The 20,923-nt window shown below is 35.5% G+C and overlaps 1 protein-coding gene across 8 annotated transcripts in view; it reads left to right on the plus strand.

The window, feature by feature from the left end:
• The window catches only part of WAPL (WAPL cohesin release factor), a 74,271-nt gene that overhangs the window by 46,378 nt on the left and 6,970 nt on the right, over positions 1–20,923 (plus strand). For 6 of the 8 annotated variants that reach the window (XM_083845375.1, XM_083845377.1, XM_083845374.1 and 3 more), the window contains exons 5-14: positions 413–508; positions 3,307–3,459; positions 3,704–3,840; positions 5,856–5,967; positions 11,173–11,400; positions 16,297–16,408; positions 16,943–17,040; positions 18,534–18,610; positions 19,768–19,943; positions 20,274–20,389. In XM_083845375.1, the coding sequence (XP_083701501.1) occupies positions 413–508; positions 3,307–3,459; positions 3,704–3,840; positions 5,856–5,967; positions 11,173–11,400; positions 16,297–16,408; positions 16,943–17,040; positions 18,534–18,610; positions 19,768–19,943; positions 20,274–20,389 (1,305 nt within the window). The remainder of the gene's footprint in view (positions 1–412; positions 509–3,306; positions 3,460–3,703; positions 3,841–5,855; positions 5,968–11,172; positions 11,401–16,296; positions 16,409–16,942; positions 17,041–18,533; positions 18,611–19,767; positions 19,944–20,273; positions 20,390–20,923) is intronic. The other 2 variants (XM_083845379.1, XM_083845380.1) reach the window with 1 other exon arrangement.

The following is a 20,923-nucleotide window of genomic DNA, read 5'->3' on the forward strand; positions in this document are numbered from 1 at the left end:
TGATTTTGCATTTTGATTCCAAACTATTCATAATTTCTACTGCTGTGGTGTTTACTGTCAGTTTTTTTCTCAGTAGATGTTTTTGTCTTTAGGAATGTTGCAAACCTTTTGTGTTTGAATAAATTTTAAAAGGAAAAAAAATCTGAAATATTTTAGCCATTTGTTTTTTGCCATTTGTAGGGGTCCACATGTATGTAAACCCATAAGATGCTTCAAAGCCTTTCAGATTTTCTGATATGTACTGTATTGAGAATTTGAATGAAAACTTGTGTTGCTAAGATGAGAGAAAGGAAAGAATGAAGCTCATTTTACTTTTTACTTTGTCTCTTTTCTTGGTATAGCCATTTTTGAAGTATATAGTGCCTACAAAGAAATTTGCATAAAAATAAATATCTTGATTTTTATCTTGTAGTCTCCCACAAAAGCTGTATATAATGCTAGACACTGGAACCAGCCGGAATCAGAGGCTCTGCCAGCACCACCAGTTTTGAAAACTCCCAGTGTCCCAGTAAGTAGACTGTTTATTTTTTTCTCAAGTGTAGTGAATCTCCTTTTAAGATTGCCTGGTATTCTTTGGAACCAATGGAAGTTACTGATAGTTGGTAATGTCACAGTGATTCAGAATCAAGTCCACTTTGTGATGTGAGCCACTGGGTATTTGAAAGAAAAGGGAATTGTAGTGGAAATACTCTACAATGGTATTTTCCATATAATTTTAATTTGCAGATACCTAAAAAATACTCAGATTTGTGTTCCCTAGCCTGCTGAAGTTAAGCTTTCTAACAATGGACTCTATTTCATCTCCTGTGAGAACCCGAAGAATTAACTTGCTAATACCCATAAAAAATCAGCAATCTATAGGTCAAAAAGAAAAAATCTACAGAGAGATTTCATTTATTTTACCTTTATAGTGGAGTAACGTGTTGTTAATATCTGACTAGAGCCTTTAGCAGTATAGGAGAAATGAAACGTTCTTTATATACGTAGAAAGACCAATATTAACATCAGATATAAACATGTATACAAGGTGTTAGCAAGAGATTAAAACAATTCTTAAAAAAAAAAAATCTTCAAAAAACAGTGTTTATTCAGAGCTTTAAGGTAATGATTTTTGGATTGTTTTTAGAGAATCTCTGGGAATCCAGGGCCTTGGACTTAAGTACATGTAAAAGCTGTTACGGGTTATGCTAGGAGGACATTGTATATTGTCAGCAAATGTCACTTAATTTGCCATGTTACTTGCATGAGAACAGAAATCAAAATGCAGTTATTCTAGCACTGATGTGTCTTCAGCTTTTGTTGTCACCTGTTTGGGTTTTGTTTTTTATTTCTACCTGTGTGTGCTTTGTTCTGATAATAGCTCTTCATGTTTTTTGCTGTGTGTTTTTTTTGTTTTTTTTTTGCTGTCCTCACTTGATTCAGAATGGCCTTCCTTCAATGTTAACTGCACTGCCTGGAAAACACAGATGACTCATTAAAGTAACTATTAGCAGTAGTATTTGAGAAGAGCAGAATTTTCAGCCCTGGGTTTTTTCCTTTAAAAAAAAAATAAATTAAAAAGACCCTAAACTCCCTGCTCAATTTGAAGTGTGTGCATTTGAACTGAAGCTTTAATTGCTCACTGAACCTTTGTCTTGGTACTGACTTTTATGAAATACTCTGATAGATAACTTTAAGGCAGATTTTGTCTGAGTCTTCTCAGACAGTTTTTGAATATATCCTCTTCAGATTAGTAGAAAGTCTGGATCATCCGTATTCAAACAAGACATTTTATCTCTTGTCAAACTTCCACTTTGGAACCATCAATATATTAATTCAGTAATATGGCAGAGGTTTGACTGTACAAATTAGTTAGGGAACCTGTTTGTAGGTTTTCCTGGTGGGATGATGTGTACCTGAAGTTACTTCAGTCACATTTTTTTAATGTTGATTTCTGTGTGTCTGATCAAGATTTAAGAGTAATGAGGAATGAGCCATGTTCCAAATGTTCAGCAGGAATTACTGCACAGATCATCCTGCCTCTTCAATTTCTGTACATACTTGTTAGCTGAAGATACGGATAAATTTGTTTTCAATTTATGGTGAGAAACTATAACATGCAAATTGCGTATGCCAAATATTCTTCCTTATGGCCTCTCCAAAGTCTCTTAGAATTTTCTTTGAAGGGGAAGCCTTTAACCAAGACTTGGGTGAGATCATTACCCTTCAGTGGATCTACTGCTTTCATAAACTAAGACCAGAGTCCTCCATTAAGTGCTCTAAGCCAGCTTTTCAGGGTGGTTTATTATCTTTTTGCCACCAGAGCAAATATTGAAGTGCTGCACACTGATAGAGGCAGTGTTTAATGAATACTGCGTTAATATACCAGGTTGTTTTGGCTGCTATCTTAATTTTGACTGCTAATGTACAATGTACAGCAAGAAGGCTTTCTTCTCTAATATCCCCTGGAGTGCGTAACAGTTGATGCGTATTCTGTGCCTGCTTTCAGTTCTTTCCTACCTGTTGTATCTTCTAAATAGGTCTTGCTGTAGTTCCTGCTGTAGTATGCTGTTTCTAAAAAAATAAAAAATAAAAAAATACTAGTAACACAAATATGTATAAGGCCAGTGTATGGAAAATACCTATTTGAGGCTTTCACCATGTTTTCCTCACTTGTGTGAGAATTATGATACTACAAAAATGATGTTGGTAGTCTTCTACCTGCACACAAAATACACTGTGGAGTGTCACGTTGGTGAGGTTAGTTTCTGATAGCTATACCCAGAGTACAACAGTGTGGTAGCCTCCAGTAGTTAAAAATGAGAGCAGTAGACACAGATTTCAGCTCAAGATTTGTTGAGACAATGATTCCTCAGTGCTGTGATCGTATGCAGACCATTGGGCTTAATGATGGTTCAGTATAGCCACCAATTCAATCCTGGAAGCTCCAGTTTGAGGGGGTAAGATACCTGTAACTATCAACAAATACTTGTTTTGCAACCGTCAGATTTGTTGCTTTACTTACCCTTAAAGAACCACTGTAAAGGATCCTTTTTTTTAAGTTTCAGAATTCACTGGAGTATTTCTGACTACTTAGAACTGTTTTTTTTTTACTTAAAAATGCATGTATTTTCTGACACTGTTAATTTTTTTTAAGAGTAGGTACATTATCACACAGCTTAGGCAAATCTTAGCAGTGTAAGGCAAGGACTAAATAGTCCCAAAATGTGAGTTTGACAATTGCACACCTGTACTGTTTCCTGATGTATTTAGTGTATGTTTACATGCTCAAAACATCTGCCCATTTTAGCACTTTCTTATTAATAGGTAAGGCTATCTTCAAAGGAGGCAATTCATAAAGATGATGGAGTTTTTAAGGCTCCTGCACCACCTCCCAAAGTGATTAAAACTGTGACAATACCTACTCAGCCCTATCAAGAGATAGTAACTGCATTGAAATGTAGGAAAGAAGACAAAGAAGTAAGTATTCTTAACAAATTTTTAAGATAAAGAATCTTTGGTAATTCTAAGTACTGAAGGAACAGTGTCGAAATTTGGCTTTTCTATTAAAGATAATATTTTTTATCTAAACAGTTGAATGGCCTTCCTTGACTTCTTAATGTTTCCTTGCACTCGAAACTGAATAGATTTAAAACTGTACTTGTTAAGGTTATAATCAATCCCAAGAGCAACTTACCTAGGTCAAAATATTTGTCTCTTCCAGTTATACACTGTTGTTCAGCATGTAAAGCACTTCAATGATGTAGTGGAATTTGGTGAAAATCAAGAGTTCACAGATGATATTGAGTACTTGCTAAGTGGATTGAAGAGCAATCAGCCCCTAAACACACGTTGCCTTAGGTAAGATATCTTAATATAAAACACTGAACTTATTTTTAAAAGAAAAATTGAATTAAATACCCATTAAAGAACTGGCCAAACTTATAAATGTCATTTGGTAGTTAGTTACCCAGCACTTCCACTGTAAAGTGTAACATTTGAAAATAATCTTGAAGATGACAGGCTGTGACTAATCAATAGTAATATGAAGGAGATGAAAAGATGAAATAGAAAACTGCACAGTAAGATGCATCTTCAAAACCTGTTTGCCTTACTATAAATTAAAAGAAAAAAACTTTTTTCTTTGTTCAGTGTGATTTTTGAATTGTATACTATGTTTAAAGAAAACCTCAATTCTAAAATAAAATCTGAAAGATTATAAAGTGTGCTGACTGTAATATAGAACTAATCTATGGTGATATACTAAGCTCTCCAACTGTCTTGTCTTCATTCTTTGTTGAGAAGTAACAGCTATCATCCACTGGAATCATTGTGGCATCAGTATTAATTGGTAGCTTTCCTAAGTTGTCTGGAATACTCATTGCACTTTTAATGTTCCAGTTGCACACTATCATGAAATTGGTATAAAAAATGTTACAGTTGGGCTTAGAAAAAAATTATTCGTGCTGTAATACTGGGTTCCATTCTCTGGACATAAAATTAATTAGTGATGTTCTGTACCCACATAATTTATTATCTTCTGTTTTGACACTTGTGAATTTCCACTCTGTTGACCACAGATAAAATGCTAGAGAAAGGAAAAACTTGAAACCTAAGACGCAGGTGTTAAGGATGCTTAGTGATTTGGCTGTGGATAAGAAAAAGCTTAATGATTTCAGGAGAGTTACTATAAAAACAACTTATTCTTCACATTCCTCAAAAATAATAATGTTGCTTTAGTATAAACTCAAGAAATCTGTTATCCTGTTTGCATTTATGTTCTGAAAATAAATTAATACTGTCATGACGAGTCACGAATATTTTTCACATTGAGTATATTTTCCACATTACACTACCTCATATGGCAAGCTTCCTAAGACCTTAGACCAACTTCTAACTTCCCAAAATTTTATTGTGTGGTGTAACTTACATAAACACCACAATATTTTTTTTCTTTCAGTTAACAAATGGAAAGGAAGTCATTTTTGTAAATAAAATCAATGTGTAAGGATAGCAGTAGATGTAAAAGAATCAGAAGCTGGTAGATGAGCTCTAACTGGTGCTGCTATGATAGGAGAGAAAAAGGCCTAGTTGTTTTCAAAACACTATACCATATGAATCTCATATTGTTTTCTTCGTAGTCACGGATGACTTGATTCCAGTATAACTCCCATGTTACTCTACATTTTAAAAACAATATATTGCTAATTGTCCATGTGTTGGGCTGTGCTGGGAACAACAAGACAAAATTCTAACATTCTAAAATTCTAAATTCTATCTAATCTAAAGATAGGGGAGAAACGTCCATTTTGAAAAATAGAACTGTTATCGTTGATAAGACCACTGCATTAACTTCAGATTTTTCCTCATATTAGTACTGTTTTTTATCAACTATAAATGTAGAAATATTAAGTATTTTACTTGCAAAAGTAGTGTCAGACATGAGCACGACTAATCCGTCAATTAAATAGATAACTAATAGATTGTGATGGAAGCTCACGTTCATAATTTCTGATCATGTCTCAATCCATACAGAGCTCTCCTGTGCCTCTACATCCGTTTCATGTTTGAGACATTAAGATTTCATTTTCAGTGTAACTATTTCAAATTATTTCAAGTTTTGTTTGAAAGAAGCAAGTTCAGGGAATGCTTTCAAATCCTGTTCTTGGCCAACATTTGGTAAGCAACTGCTGAATAAAATGCTGGTCTCTTTACCAATTATAAAGTTGGCTTATACAAGTTTTAGAAGAAACATCCTGACAAAGCTTGTTGGGGACTGAGGTATACGGTCAGTTGTGTTTCTTAGACTTGTTTAGCTACAGTTTTTGTAAATATGGTGATATTAGTTGTTCTAATTCAGAATTATTTTTTTCTAGTGTAATCAGCTTGGCGACAAAGTGCGCCATGCCCAGCTTCCGAATGCATCTGAGAGCACATGGGATGGTAGCCATGGTTTTCAAAACACTGGATGATTCCCAACACCACCAGGTATGGATAGATTGTGTATTTCATTTACAGTTTAGCCATACCCGTCTACTTTAAGGTCAAGCATCTAGTGTAGTGTGTATCTGGAATCAATAGTGTAATTTGAGAAACTTGAAGAGAAATGAGAAATAAGTTATTTGCGTCCTAATGACAAATTCCCCTTCCACTGTTTACATGTTTCTAGGTTTGGACTCGTTTTTAAGAAAGCTTTTTAAAAACAGCTTTATCATTTTATTTTTTCTTCAAAATAGATTTGAAGGAAAACTGTTTTTCTTTCAAATAAAAGTACTTAAAATTTAAAAGGAATCTTTTTATTTAAAGATGGCTGTAAGTGCTTATCTTCACACTTGCTTGCATGTGAATTGTTTATTTTTCTCTGGCTTCTGTGGGGTTTCTTGCATGTTTAGGGCTTGTTTCCTTGAGCAGTGCAGTAATTGCATTTGTGGGATGTCTTGAATGTGTGCAGTGTTCTGTGATAAATTTCAGAAAGGTAAATTTTCAGTTTTTATGCTGGTAGGACCTGAGACTTGAAAACCCAAAGCATTTTGTCCTTTTCTTCTTACTGGTTTTACAAGCTTAATTTGGCTGTAATAGAAAATGCTTCTTGTGGGTGACAGTTCTTTTTTTTTCTTCCAGCGGTTGAAAACCGTGTGTCTATGGGGTACCCCTTGAAGTATTGTTACAAAAGCTGAACATGGGAAATGTTACTTGAAGCAGGTGATAGTTATGTGTATCCAGTCAGGTTTATTATTATTTTTAAATAGCTCAAGAAAAATTTGTACCCACAGAAATAAACATTCAAAAAATTGCATCTGGCATCTTACAGTGATTGGGGGAAAAAGCTATCGAGTTCTAACTAGCTAATTTTAGAATAGAAGCTTTCTTCCCCTATTCCTCACAAATTAGCAATGGCTAACTGTGAAACATATGAACCAAGTTCAATGTGTTCATTATTTTGTGCGCTGTCAAAACAGTGCTGAGTGATACTAGCATAAATAAAGTATAGTCATGCTATTCAGGACAGATACCACCACTGAGTTGTAAGAGATCTGCAGAGGACAGCTACAGTCACTTGGAAAATGTGCAAGCTTTCTCAGTGTATTTTAGGCTGTCGTTTAACAGTTACCATTATTCCTTCATTTTTCAAAAGAACTTGCTCATACAGTTCAGAAGCAAATTGCATGCTATTATTAGTCTGCAGTAGCAAAAAGCATTGATTATATTCACTATTTTCAACGTATCTGATGAAATGCTCCCTTCTGTCAAGAAAAAATGGAAGTTAATGTTTTAATATATATTTCTTGGTGTATATTATGGTGTTATAAAATCACTGATTTATCAAACTACTAATAAGCACTAAAATATGTGCTTTAACTACTGACAGCATATGTTTCAACAGTGATCTTTTCTGCATAACCTCACTGTCTTGTTGTTTTGAGGTTGTTTCACTGATTGTTTCACTAAACTTTTTTAAGATGGATGGAAATTTGAGTATTAGTGGAAGGTAACTCTAGGACAATAAATCACACTAGGCTCGACTTGCATGTCTCACATCCATTTAAGATGAATAAAGACTGGGGAAAAAAAAAGAAAGGTACAACTATTTTGTTGCTATTTTCTGTCAAGTATTTTGGAGATGGGAGAGAACTGTCACAATGATAGTGCTGATGGAAACAAATACGAGCATATCCTGCATTCAATCGTGCTGTACAGTGAACAGACTGAGAAAGCAGAAGACTTGCTTATTTCCATAAGTGTATAAAATAGTGGTTGCAGAGCTGTAGTTGACTCAGCAGAGAAAACAAGATAACCAGTTATGTTATTGAGCTGTGCCCCCAAAATATTTACATGAAAAGTGCTTGCAGCACGTAAATTTCTTGTAGATTTGTCTTTTAAGCTGCAGTTTCATTTTTTAAGCTGACTTTGTCTCTTTAGCTGTACACTAAAGGCTTTGGAATATTGTTATTAACTTTTAAATGAAAATCTGTATTTTCATTATAGTTGTCAGTAGTTAAGCACAGAAATGTGTTTTTGTAATGTCTTCAGCATATAAGTCAAAAAAAAAAAAAAAGAGCACATCGAATGTAGTGCTTAAGCCTAGAAAATAACCATCTGTTCCTGCAAGTTGGAGTATAAATAGAATGAGCAAGGGAAGGCAAAGATGAGCGTGGGTGTGACTGGCCTGCAGTTTCTGGAGTAAATGTTCAACTAGGATGTCTTCCTGAATACTGTAGAAGTATGGATTGCAACTCCATAGTTAAGTATGCCTTAAAGTTTCTGTCTAGAGCAAATACTATTAATTTTACTCTTTTCTCCCCACCACAACACTTGTTAGGAAGCAGGATGTGTTTTAAGCATCTTCAGGAATAAATCGGGAGGGAGGAGAGGGAGCAGGTCCACTACTCCAATCTGTATGGGTGGGATTTTTTGAGGTTTTGATTTTTGAGGATCAAAAATGAGTTGTACAGATTTCCACCTTTTCAACTTCAAATTCTATGTATGATAGGGTATGAGTTTGTTTGAAAGCTGTGTGGTTAATTGTCTTTAACATTTACAAAAGACTGGAGCAAGATGTATTATATTCAAGAGTTACTATTTTTTAAGATTAAATCAACCTGTCTATAAGGAGTAAGAAAAATGAGCTTTAGCAAACCATATTGGTGGCATGTAGTTGAAGCAGGCTCATCCTGCAGTATAAGCACTGTTAATATTTGAAGTCCTTGCTTATTTTGCAACATCATTGTTTTCCGGTTGCTCTTGAGCACTCGGAGGCTTACTGGCCTGGTTGCTTACAGGTTTTCCTTGTTGCAGGAATCTCGTTCCTGTTAAAAGTACTTACTCCACTCCTTTTTGCTGTTTGGCAGTGCTCCTGCAGCCTGAAACTTTCAGTATAATGTCTTAGTCCCCACCTTGGTTCCTTTCTCATCTAAGCATTTTAAAACCTGGGTTGGAAGGTCTGAAGGGAAGTGATGACAGATGCTTATGTGACAGAAAGCCATTACTCACTGTGTGATAGGAAGTCAGTTGGAAAAGAAGCAAGCCTGGGAGAAGTCAAGGGCTTGGTGCAGAGGCTTACGAAATGAGTCTGACTGCCATTATCAGACTTCAGTGTCTGAGTTAGTGTTCTGTGTAGCGACCGAAGAGCAGTCTCTGGCTTCTTGAAATGCCTAAGAATTGGTAGTCCAGATTATAAATTCTACAGTTTCCCTCTTGACTGCTGTGTAGTTTGTGTTTCAGAAACTCTTTTGAGGGATTGAGCATTTTTCTACCAGGGACGTCACCTTGATAATGCTGGTCACTAGAAGATGTTCTGAAAAACTAGAAGTTTTTCATCGATGTTACTAGAGTAGGTCCCCCATTTGATGAATAACAGCGAGGAGTGCTTTGTTACCTTTGTTTTATATGGAATGTATTTTTCTTAGATCCTGTTCTAAGAACTGCTATTCTGAAGGAACGGAGTGTAGTCACTTTCCAGTAATCTGGAATTTCTTACAGTTTAAACCAGAAACAGTTTCTTGAATGTAAATGATAAAATTGCAAGGTTTATTTGAGAAAGACAGGCCACACGTTTTCCCTTAACTTCTTTTCACTGTCTAGGCAAGCTGCAAAGACTGCTTGCTGCCTTAAATGATCCAGGTGGCAAATCTGGAATAGTGACATTCATAGCTAAGGTGGATTTTTTTGTTTTTTCTAAATAACCTTATGTCTTGAGGTTGTACTCATGAAAGGAGATGTAGATTTGGAAAATTGCTTCCTTTAGTATTCCAAATGCATTTTATTCACCTCTGCCCTCAAGGGTTTCCTTGACTCAGACAGAAAGGAGTTTTAACATACCTGTTGATAGACTGTCAGCTGCCTAATCCTGCTTTGGAAATGCTGGTACTGCTTGGTATGACCAGGTATGATTATCACTTCTAAAATAAACAGAGGCAGCTAATGATGGCTTTGGTTAGCTGAACCCTTAACAAAATGTTAATCTGTTGTGACCCAGAAATTCTGCTCCTTCCTGTTGAGCTGTGCAACATTGACATCCCAGACTTAAATTAAATTCACATCACAGAATAAAACTTTTCTGCAAAAGCTTTGAAATTACCCTATATGCAAAAAAAAAAAAAAAAAAAAAAAAAAGATGTTGACTCTTCTTTCAGGGTTGAACTCAATAATTAACAGTTATTTGTAGTGAAACACACATGCACAGCTTTTTTTTCCTCTGGATGTCTAGAAAGGTTTCTGAAAGTGTTGTGCCCAGCATAACTTGATTCTCCTTGATTTTTTTCTTCTTTGTTATCACTTTGGACCTCACCTGGATAGGTAGGTCTCTTGGTGCAAGCACTGTACTTGCTGGCGCTAGGGACAGGTAGTTCTGGTCTGACCTCTTCGCTCCTATTGTCATTTGTCTCTTTCTGACAGCCATCTTCTGCCTTTGCTTTTCTGGATATTCACAAAGATGAATTTTAATTATTTCTTGAACTTGAAGAAAGTTTAAGTATTCTTTAGCCAGTAGGAGGTTCCTATATACCATTTCTGTCAACTCTCCATAAAGTAGAGGTGGTCAAACTAATAGGATTAGCTTGTTAAGAACTGATGGGGAGCAGGGCTGGTTTGATTTGTACTTTGGCTACTTTGAAAAAGCCGAGTTCTACTGGAAATTGAAGGTGTGTGGGGGGGGAAAGGTTTGGATCAACTACTGACAGACACACCTGCTTGGTGGAATCGGAATGTATGTCACCGGGCACTTTTTCCTTTCACATGTGAATGCTGTCTTTATGATCTCTATCTTTTTGGTGTTTTCTGTCACCAGCTTAACTCATCTAACGAGAATTTTCACCTACCTTGCCACATGTCCTGTACCTTTTACTTTGTTCCCCTGCCATCTGTTTCTTCTGTAATTCCATATTATTGGAGTTACTGCTTCTTATTTTGAGACAGAGTCCCTTAAAAGTAGAAAAACCTGCTTTTCTACCAGGGTTTTGTAAATGTATTAAATGATTTGTGTCTTATTTGTATGGGTGAAGAAAATGCTAGTAAATTGCTAGAATGAGTCCATTTATGTACTGGAGTAAGTACTCATGCAAGTGCTAGTGGAGACTGGGACTTGTCAGGTTTTTTCTTTTGTAAATTTTTATCTTGTTTATTAAAACTTTTTAAAACTTCTACCTAACATGATTACTAAAAATATATTTTTTTTCTTTCCTCTCCCAACCCAAGAATTTGTCCCTTTGTACAGCAGCTCTAATGTACATCTTGAGTAGGGATCGTTTGAACATGGATTTAGACAGAGCTAGTTTAGATCTGATGATACGGCTTTTGGAATTGGAACAAGATGCTTCTTCTGCCAAGCTCCTGAATGAAAAAGACATGAATAAAATTAAGGAAAAAATTCGGAGACTATGTGAAACTGTTCACAACAAACATCTTGATCTCGAAAACATCACGGTGGGTATTGTGCTTTTGTTTGAAAGACTTGACACTAGTGGAATGTTTAATAAAATGGAATTGATAGTATCAGCTTTAATTTCTTATATCACAACTCAGAATTCATGACGCTGTCTGCAATTGTAAAAGTGTTGCAAGTGTTGATTGCAAGTGTTATCTTTTTTTGAACTTAAAATTTCCTTTATAAAAGCCAGAAGAAGTTATGTTCTTCAGCTCTCTGGTTCACTGTTGACTACTGGTAAGAGCAGTTCGTTAAAGGTAGCTATTAAAACAAGTAACGGCCGTGTGCTAAAGCACAGTTTACACTCAGTTTGACTTTTGTTTCTCTGCCTACGTTTTCATCTATGTATGTTCATTCACAAAGAGTAGTGGTTGTTATGTGGGAATAAGAGTGTTGTGTGTTAAACTAGAGTTGTCGTACAGGTACTTATATTTAATACTAATAATATTGTCTGTCTTCCAGAAACCAGTTTTTCTTTGCAGGGAGTGTAGTAACAGATCTATTGATAATCGTATGTGTGGATAAGGGTTGGTTTTTATACTTCGTTTCTCAAGCATACTTGTTTTTTATGAATGTATCTTCAGATGCAGCAGAGTGAACACATTTTGTTTAAAAATAAATTTGGCCATGGTTCGATGCTAGTTATTGAGCTAGCTTGAAAAATTAAAGGGTAAGTTGCAAGTCTTCTAAAAAGAGTATTTTTAAAGACTTGATGACAGATTGACTGGATGAGTGGTCATAGATGGCACAACTTAGTGCTTTTGCTTTCATCATATTTCAGTATAACATGTTAAGATGATAATTTTTTTAACATCTTTTAATACTTTCTTTAAAGTTTCAAAGATTGTTATAAGGTTTTTGCTATTTTTAATCCAGTACTTCACAGTGACAGGAGATCTGATCTATTGCTTATGAAGTGAGCTTTTTAGAGTTTTATCTCTGCAAGAGATGTTACAACTCATCAGTAACCTGAAGATAAGATTGTGTTCAGTCTTAGAGTAGTTTAAAAGATGATATGCCTTGATGAACCGGCATCTTCTTCTGTAGTTTCAGTGACTTTTTTGTCCTTTTGACACCTCAACCCCAGCCCAAATTTCAGATGTGGAACAGATAGCTGAATTGGTATGAAAAGTCAGTATTACATAGCATTAGGAAGAATTGAATTTTAGGGTAGGAAGATAGTCTTGATGGCATAATTCTTAACCTTGATAAGCAATTTAGGGTGATAAAGGAGAATTATTTCAGTGTTTCAGTTTTAGGCATATTTCCTGTAAGTGTGTGGAATCTGTAGGTAAAGAACTTGGTGACTTTTCTGGCCTTTAGAATCTGCAAAAGCAGAATAAATTTGAGTTCATGTTCTCTGCCTTCACTTTAGTCTGTTAAGTTGTGTGATACAATCTTAAGATACCAACACAGAACAAGTTTTGTTTTCTATGTGACGATTAGCAAGGAATTGGTGTAATTACTGTCTTAATTCTGAAGACTCACATAGCTCAGTATCTCAGTGCCAAGGTATCTTTTGCACTACAAAATGCAAGACAGATCTGTTTATTAAGTGTGGAACAGCTGGTGTAGGTTCCTGATTGCTAAAGCATCCAGCCACGCTGACCACTGTCTCCTATTACAGCTTTTCTTATATTCATGATCTCAGTAGGCCTAATGTTTTTCATGAACTATAATTTCATTTTTGTTTTCTTAAGCATGAGTTTTAAAAGGGAGAGGATATATTAAAGGGACTCTGTCCTGCAAGAGATACATCCATGAGAAAAGAATATTATCATCACAGGTTTCGTTTTTTTTTTCCTGAGGCATCTTGATTTCTTAAAATTATATCGAGCTGTTGTTGCAAATGTGTTAAATACTGTAGTACCTCACAGATGGAAACTGGTTCCCTCCCAGCTGTGCCATCTTGAAGTAGACTATTATAGTGTTCTGAGAATATTTGCAAGCCAAATGATATGAATAGATTCTCTGCCAGTTTATGATAGTTGCAATGGTAAGTTGAGACAATAATGAACTTCATGTGTGGAGCATAAAGTTGTTTTTCACATTGATCTCTGTCATGAGGTATAATATTTAATCTGTTTTGTACCAGATGACAAACAGGCAGAAAATTTTAACAAAAAATGCAAATTTGGGGAGGGTTAAAGAAAAGATCTGTACTTCTTCAAACTCAGACATAAACACTGAGAAACAGAAGGATTGCAACAGCTATTTTGATAGCTCCACTTTGTGCTTAACCAGTTAACACGTTCGGTTTTTGAATCTGAGCTTCAGTGAAGGTGACCAAAGCTGCCCATATCTTTAACGCAGACAATGTTGTTTGTGTGACTCTATCTGGAAACTAGTTTGGACTAATTCTTGAGTATTCATAAAGGTGTTCAAAGGATTCTGTTTTCTAGACTGCTATGAACAACATTGAAAATGTAAAGCCAGAAGTTGAAAAGGACTTCTCTGTGCATTCAGTTTGTTCCAAGTATTTCCTGGTTTAGGAGAAGATCAAACCTGAAGAACTTAATCTTCATGATAGCAAATTGCACTTGGCTGTCAGTCAGCATAGCCCAGTGTAGCTGATGCTTGCAAGCAGCTCTTATATGTTGCGTCATGATGAAAATGTTCAGAAGTGACTTCTCTTTTCAGTTGGTGAAGGGTTATTTTGTTTTTCAGTCTCAGCATAAGGCTGAAATCTTAAGGAAACCATGTTTTGAAACTTTGGTCTTAAAATTTTATAGTAATTGACATAATATTCATCAGAATCATAGAATTATTAAGGTTGGAAAAGACCTTCAAGACTTTCCTCAAAAGCAAGAATTAAATCTTGAATAACAATTTTTAGTATATACATGTTTTTAAATGTCCTCTTGTCCCGTTGTATGAATATCAAATAATATTCTCCTGGAGTTTTTGAAGTCTTACTGCCCTTTGTAGGAAGACTAAGTACTGTATTTGAAATACTACGTGGACTTTGAGGTTTCATGGAAACACATACAGAAGATTAGTTAAATCCTTTGTAGCCCTTAAGATCTCTAAGGAAAGTCTCTGTTCAGCTTCTATCAGTCTGATTTAGGTTATGCCTGGCTTCAGATACCCATGTTGCAAAATTTTCAAGCTCAGTCTGAAAGCGTGAAAAATTTTCTGAAGATGGGAAAGCTGTGGAGAACTAGGGATCTGTCAAACTGCTGTCTGCAGGTTCTTTCCCTTCCTCCCTCAAAACACTTGCTCATTTGGTTGGCATCAGAAGGGCAGTTCTACATCCGTTGCTTAAGATGTTGTCTGCTATTATGCTTTTAACTTAATTTGTAAAAGTGAGGTTTTGGATCTTGTATCTCCCAGTGATAAGAAAAGTTTGAAACCAAGTGGGCCTCACTTCCCTCCTGTGGGAAGACTGAGTTGAGTGGCTGCTGGCAATTAAAGGTGGTTACCTGTTGCCAGGGTGGTGAAACAGTGGCAGGAGTAATTGCAGCTCTGTGTTTGTTTCCTCTGTGATGGGGAATTGAGATGCTGCTGACTCAGTGAGCAATGACCTGTTGTAGATTTGCTGCTGCTCATGTTCTCTTGCCCCCCACGATGCTTTCATGACCCAAGGACACTTCCACTTACGTTGGAGGAATGCAGTTACTAACCTGTATGCTCATCAGTGACTCTACAGCAGAGGTTGCTTCTTAAAAAAAAAAAAAAAAAAAAAAAAAAGAAAAAAGAACTTTTGGGTAGTAACTCTTTATCAGCATTGATCTTGAACTTTCTTCTCCTTGGAGATCAATAATCTGAAAAAAAAAGGAAAGCATCTGAAGCTGTCAAGGTTGGTGGGGAGGAATCATACAAATAATAACTTGGTTTTCAAAGACAACAGGGTGTTTATTCAAGCCTGGTGAGTACTGTTATTCCCAGGAGGTGCTGAGGTTTGCGCTTGTATCCTGGAATATGCTGCACATCTCAGAATAAGCACAGCCCTCCTTGAAGTGTTAGAAATCAATGTGTCATGGAGGGAAGATAACTTTAAAGTGGTTGAATTTGGTTGACTTTAATGGGATCTTATGGCTTTTTCTCTGGCTGTTCGTTGTTGTATTAGTGGCACGTTAAATTATAAGGCTTATAGTAGTCCACATTTACTTGTGTGTTTTTCAGAGATTACAGAATTCAATAATCTGTGTAGATATAAATCTTATGCATATTAGACATGTGTACATGTATGTATATAATGTTTTATTATTAACATTTGGCTTTTTTAGAAGCTTTTATAAAAACAAGATAAACAGTCTTTTATAGATGGGGTTTGTTCTGCTTAAAAACATTGCAGGAGATTAACTAAGATAATCACCTAAAATCTGTTCGACTTCAATTTGCAGGGAGTAAGCTTATCTTCAGTGCTGTAGAATTTCAGTATGTATTCCTCTTAAGAAAAAAGAATCCAGTAAATATAGTAAGGTTTTTTATCAGCATTGTAGTTGAATTGTTTTCTTTAGTGCATTTAAAGTAAAGTCACAAAAAAAATGGTTAGAAACATATTTTTTACAAAGCAGCAAAGCTAATGTATCTGGGGAAAGAGCAGTGTTCACTACAGGTTTTTTCCTACCTGGCTATTTTGTTCCTTTCCTTTCCTTCCTCCACTAGATATCAAAAGAGACAGGAGAAGCAGATGAAAAGAGGCTGTTTGGACTTTCTAAAATATTAAAAATATCAAGAAAAAGTTGAGAATGCTAACATCTTTTTAATCAGTACCAAGGTTTTTTATTTTTTTTAGATGCACACATTTCTCTATCTGTTCTTGCTCCCTCTGGTGGTTTTTCTACTCAGAAACTGTAATTTTGTTTTTTGTATGATATGTATTTGTATGATCTGATGTGTTGGCTGCAGCTGCATATGACTTCACTAATTCTGGAATCTAACTCTTTCAGACCGGGCATTTAGCAATGGAGACATTGCTGTCTCTCACCTCAAAACGAGCTGGGGACTGGTTTAAAGAAGAACTGCGACTTCTAGGTGGTCTTGATCATATTGTAGATAAAGGTATATTGGAGATCTTGCTTTTACAGTGTGCAAAAAATAGTAAATCCAAGATGTTTGATTTTCTTAATATTAATTTTCTTTGCTCAAGAATAGAAAAAATGATACATTCTCAATTTTTAAAAATGCAGTTTTATGACAAGTTATTGGGAAATATTAGTGACAAATCTCTGTGTGAGATTGAAAGTACATTAAAGTACTTTGAAGTACTACAAAGCAACGCGTCTTTAAGATATGTGGACTTATTTGCAGTTAAGAAACATAATCATGTACTGTACAATCTCTTAGTAGAAAATAAAATATACAGATAGGTAATTAGTGTGGCAACAATCACAAAATTGTAAAGCCTTCTTTTAATTTACCTGGAAATGTTACAATTTTGGAATGCTGATCATGTCTTTGAGATTGTTTCCTAGTACTACAGGGTTTTTAAGATGTAAAACAAGGTTGATAGCTATTCAGAGAGTTGCTAGTTAAATCTAAATGCTTGGCTTTTGAAGACATCTTATTGACAGTGGAAAAATTTTTTTTGTTTAGTTAAAGAATGTGTGGATCACCTAAGCAGTGATGAAAATGAAGAGAAATTGGTTGCTTCGTTATGGGGTGCAGAAAGGTGTTTACGGGTCTTAGAAAGTGTAAGTATGAACATTACGTTTCTAAAAAATGATTCCTCTAAAGTGTTCTGTAAATATATAGTTATATAAGTAACAATAAATGTTTTAATCAAAGCTATTAACGTTGTGAGGTTTATCAGTGTTCCTGGAATATTGGAAGTTTTGTTCGTTAATGTAGAATATCACTCACTGTTGTTAAGAATAACTGTGTATAACCTGATGCTTTTTTTTAGTTACTCTGAAAAACTGCTCTTTTCTTTTGTCACGAGTTTGAGTTTAGCGTGAGTCTAGTAATAACACAGCATAATGTGTTTTCTTAAAACTATAAATTGATATGTATATTATTAAGAATTACTGCATTCAGACATCAGCTAGCTAAGTGCTGAAAGAGCAAACTGCCTTGAAGGTCACACTAGGTCTGTAGTCAGTTGATTGTGTATATTGAGATGGTAAATGTTTTTCAGTGAGAAGTTTGAGGAGAATTAAAATGTGTGTTAATTTTTGTAGAGCTTAATTGAGAGAAACCTTGTGCATATGCTTCCCTACAAAGCCTCATTTTGTTGAGTTTCATATTTGTTGTTACTCTTTTTGCTTGTGATATTGTAAGCAAATAGAAAAATGTGATGTTTTAGAAATACTGCTCTGCACGTCAGTGTTCAGGTGTGTTCAGGTTCAAAGTACAGGTCAGTAAGTCTTAATATCTTAAGCCTGAGTCAGAGGGCAAGTAGCTGCAGTGATACTTCTTGACTAAAATAGCAAGATAAACTCAAGGATACTGTAAAAGTAAGCTAAAAAATGAGTACAATGAACAAATGCAGGTGTGACTACTTAAAAGTTACAGCACCTATCCCTTTACTTCATAATAGTGAGAGAAAAATTTTCAGATCCAGTTTCTGCTATTATATTCCATGGATGGAATTGCCAAGCAACAGCAGAAGAGACTTGTTTAGTGGCAGAATATTCAAATTTGAATTTGAGGATGGCTTGTGATACAGTAAGATCCTTAGGAATTTGGGAGAGGACAAATCAGCACATCATATAATAAAAATAAGAAGAGCTTTTACTGTTTCTGTAAATCGATTCTGTATTCCAATCCAAGAGAACTGAGGAAAAAGTTTATGGTTGGATGTATAATAAGCTGTCAGAAGTGGAGTTGATATCAAGTCTTAAATAACAAAATATTTACATATATATGCATGTGCACACACATGCATTGGGACTACAGTGTCCCAGGATATAGGTTCAGGTTCTGCTGTGGCAGAATATCTTCCCACAGAGTTCCTGTTTGCAGTGTATCAGGGAAGATGGTTTTATATGCAGTGCCCCAGTCTTGTGGGATTACTTAAAAGGTGGAAACTCCAAGGCAATACTGGTACAATAAGTGAAAACTGACTCTGGATAATAACCAAGAAAAATGAAACTAAATAAAGTGGGGTGGTAGTGGAAGTGAATAGTTCTTTCAAGGAAAAGGTCGTCTCTTTTTTTTTAATGCTACTTTCTGCTCCCCTTTTTAGGTTACTGTGCATAATCCAGAAAATCAGAGCTATCTGATAGCATACAAAGACTCACAACTCATAGTCTCCTCAGCTAAGTAAGTTGTAACAAAATACATTTTTGTACAGCTCTGCATGTGATACAGCAAGAAATAAATTTGCTATACCAGAAAATTGTAGGGGAAAAAACTTAATTTCTATGTTGCTTTTCATTAAGTAATGTTCAAGTTACTTTAGATGAGGGTATTGGTAACTGCCCGAGTACTAAGAACAAGTAGTTATTGTTGGTTCTGTTGAAGTTGCAAACTGCGGATTAAGATTTTAGTACCAAAATAAGATGAGCACAGAAGAGAAGCTACTTTTGGGAAGCTACTTTTTTTGATAGTGTTTTATTATCTTAAGTGTTTGTTGGAATGGTGGAGCATAATAATGAATTGACAGTGTAACTATAAGAATAGAGAAAATTTGTTCTGAACTGTTCTCCCAGCCCCACTTATCAATCAGGATGAGGTCTCAGTTGGCTGGCAGAGATTGAATCCCTCTTGCACTGCTCAAGTGGTTCATAAGAAAGCAAATTAGGCTGAAAATTTGACTGTGTAGACCTCATTGGAAAAAAAATGTCGTGGTTGTAGGCTAAATATTTTGAGTGGCTCTTTAAATTAGAGACAAAAATCTGCTTACTGTGCTAGTTGGTCCAATATGTACTTTTGACGTCTTAGTTTTGTTAATAATTGAAATCAGCACTGTCACTTTGTCAAACTAATGTAATGCGGTAGAATTATGTCTGGTCTGGTAGTGTTATGAGATGAAGGCTGCTTCTGCTGGAAAATCACGTGTCTCTTACTTATCACAGAATAGGGATAGCTCTGGGGACAAGACAGGTGAACAGAAAATACTATCAGAATAATGTTGTGCTTTGGTCAGAGGATATGGGAGGCTGTTTGTAGGGAGAGGAGATGTCTTAAGACCTTGCGATGAAGTTGGAAAGAAAAATGAACTTTTGCACTTGAAATCTCAAGCTGTTAAAGCTATAGGCAACGAAGCTTTCCTGTTTTTATTTTCACAATTTCAGTTGAACTCATAAAAGATTTTATAGGTGACGGCCTTATCTATCCATACAGATTAGGCATCTTACACTTTTATCAGAAAAACGCTGCATAAATTCCATATTTTCTGTTTTCCTGTTGAAATAAGTATAAAGTGAAATATCCTGTATGTTGTCCAGGTAATTTTGTTCTGCATCTTCTCTTTGCAGAGCATTGCAGCATTGTGAGGAGTTAATCCAGCGATATAATCGTGCTGAAGATAGTATCTGTTTACCAGACAATAAGCCTCTGCCTCACCAGAATGTAACCAACCATGTGGGTAAAGCAGTGGAAGACTGCATGAGGGCCATCATTGGTGTCTTGCTCAACCTAACGAATGATAATGGTAAAAACAAACAAAAAATACACCTATTCAGTGTTACAGCATCAGAGATAGTATGTTAATGTAAACCTTTTTCTTATACTGATTGTTTTTTTCCATGTACAGTGCAGTAAGGCAGTATGGTAAAGTATGGTAGATGCTTGCTTTGTAGTAATCAGTAATTGGTTTTTGGGAATTAGGTGAATAACTGCCAGTATGAAGTGTTAACAAGATGCATGCTTGGGCCAAGAGGGCCCAGTTTATCCTGAGGGCCGAAAGGTTTTATTCATCTGCTTAAAATAATGAAAATCTATCTTGTAAAAATTGAGCCTTTTAAACTCTTTTTGTTTACAGAATGGGGTAGTACAAAAACAGGTGAACAAGATGGTCTGATAGGCACAGCTATGAATTGTGTGCTTCAGGTTCCAAAGTTCCTACCTCAAGAACAGAGATTTGATATTCGGGTGCTGGTAAGTTCTTGTGTTTGTTACATGACTATTAAGTGATTTGCTGCCTGCTTGTGTGTTTAACTGCTCCAATTCCAAATTAAGGAGCAGCCTCTATAAACTTCATTGACCATGTCCTTAGTGAAGTACTTAAAGGAGGTTTCTGTAAGGTCCAGGGAAAACTCTAGGATTTGACGGCTTTGAGCTCTCCTTTTCTTTGTGCTCGAGGGGAAAAAGTAGATGAATTGTGAGAGACTTAGGTAAATAAGTCTGAATTGATAAGTTTCAAATGTCTTTTCAATTTTAGAGATATAGTGGATGTTATTGTTGTGGATAAAGGCAGTGTCAAATTTACTTCAGCGTACATAAAACGCGTCTGTGGCCTAAGTAACACTAAAACTGTACATGTGAATGGTCTTTTAAGAACAGAAGCTGAAGGTTGGACCCTTGAATCCCTAATCAATAAATTAAATCTAACCTTTAAAAACATTTAAAATGGTTTTGTTCAGAATTGAAAAATCTTGAACTTGTATGCAGAATTCTCAGTTTTGCTTCATA

The sequence above is a fragment of the Anser anser genome (genome assembly GCF_964211835.1).
Source record: "Anser anser genome assembly, chromosome: 7".
Classification (NCBI taxonomy): domain Eukaryota; kingdom Metazoa; phylum Chordata; class Aves; order Anseriformes; family Anatidae; genus Anser; species Anser anser.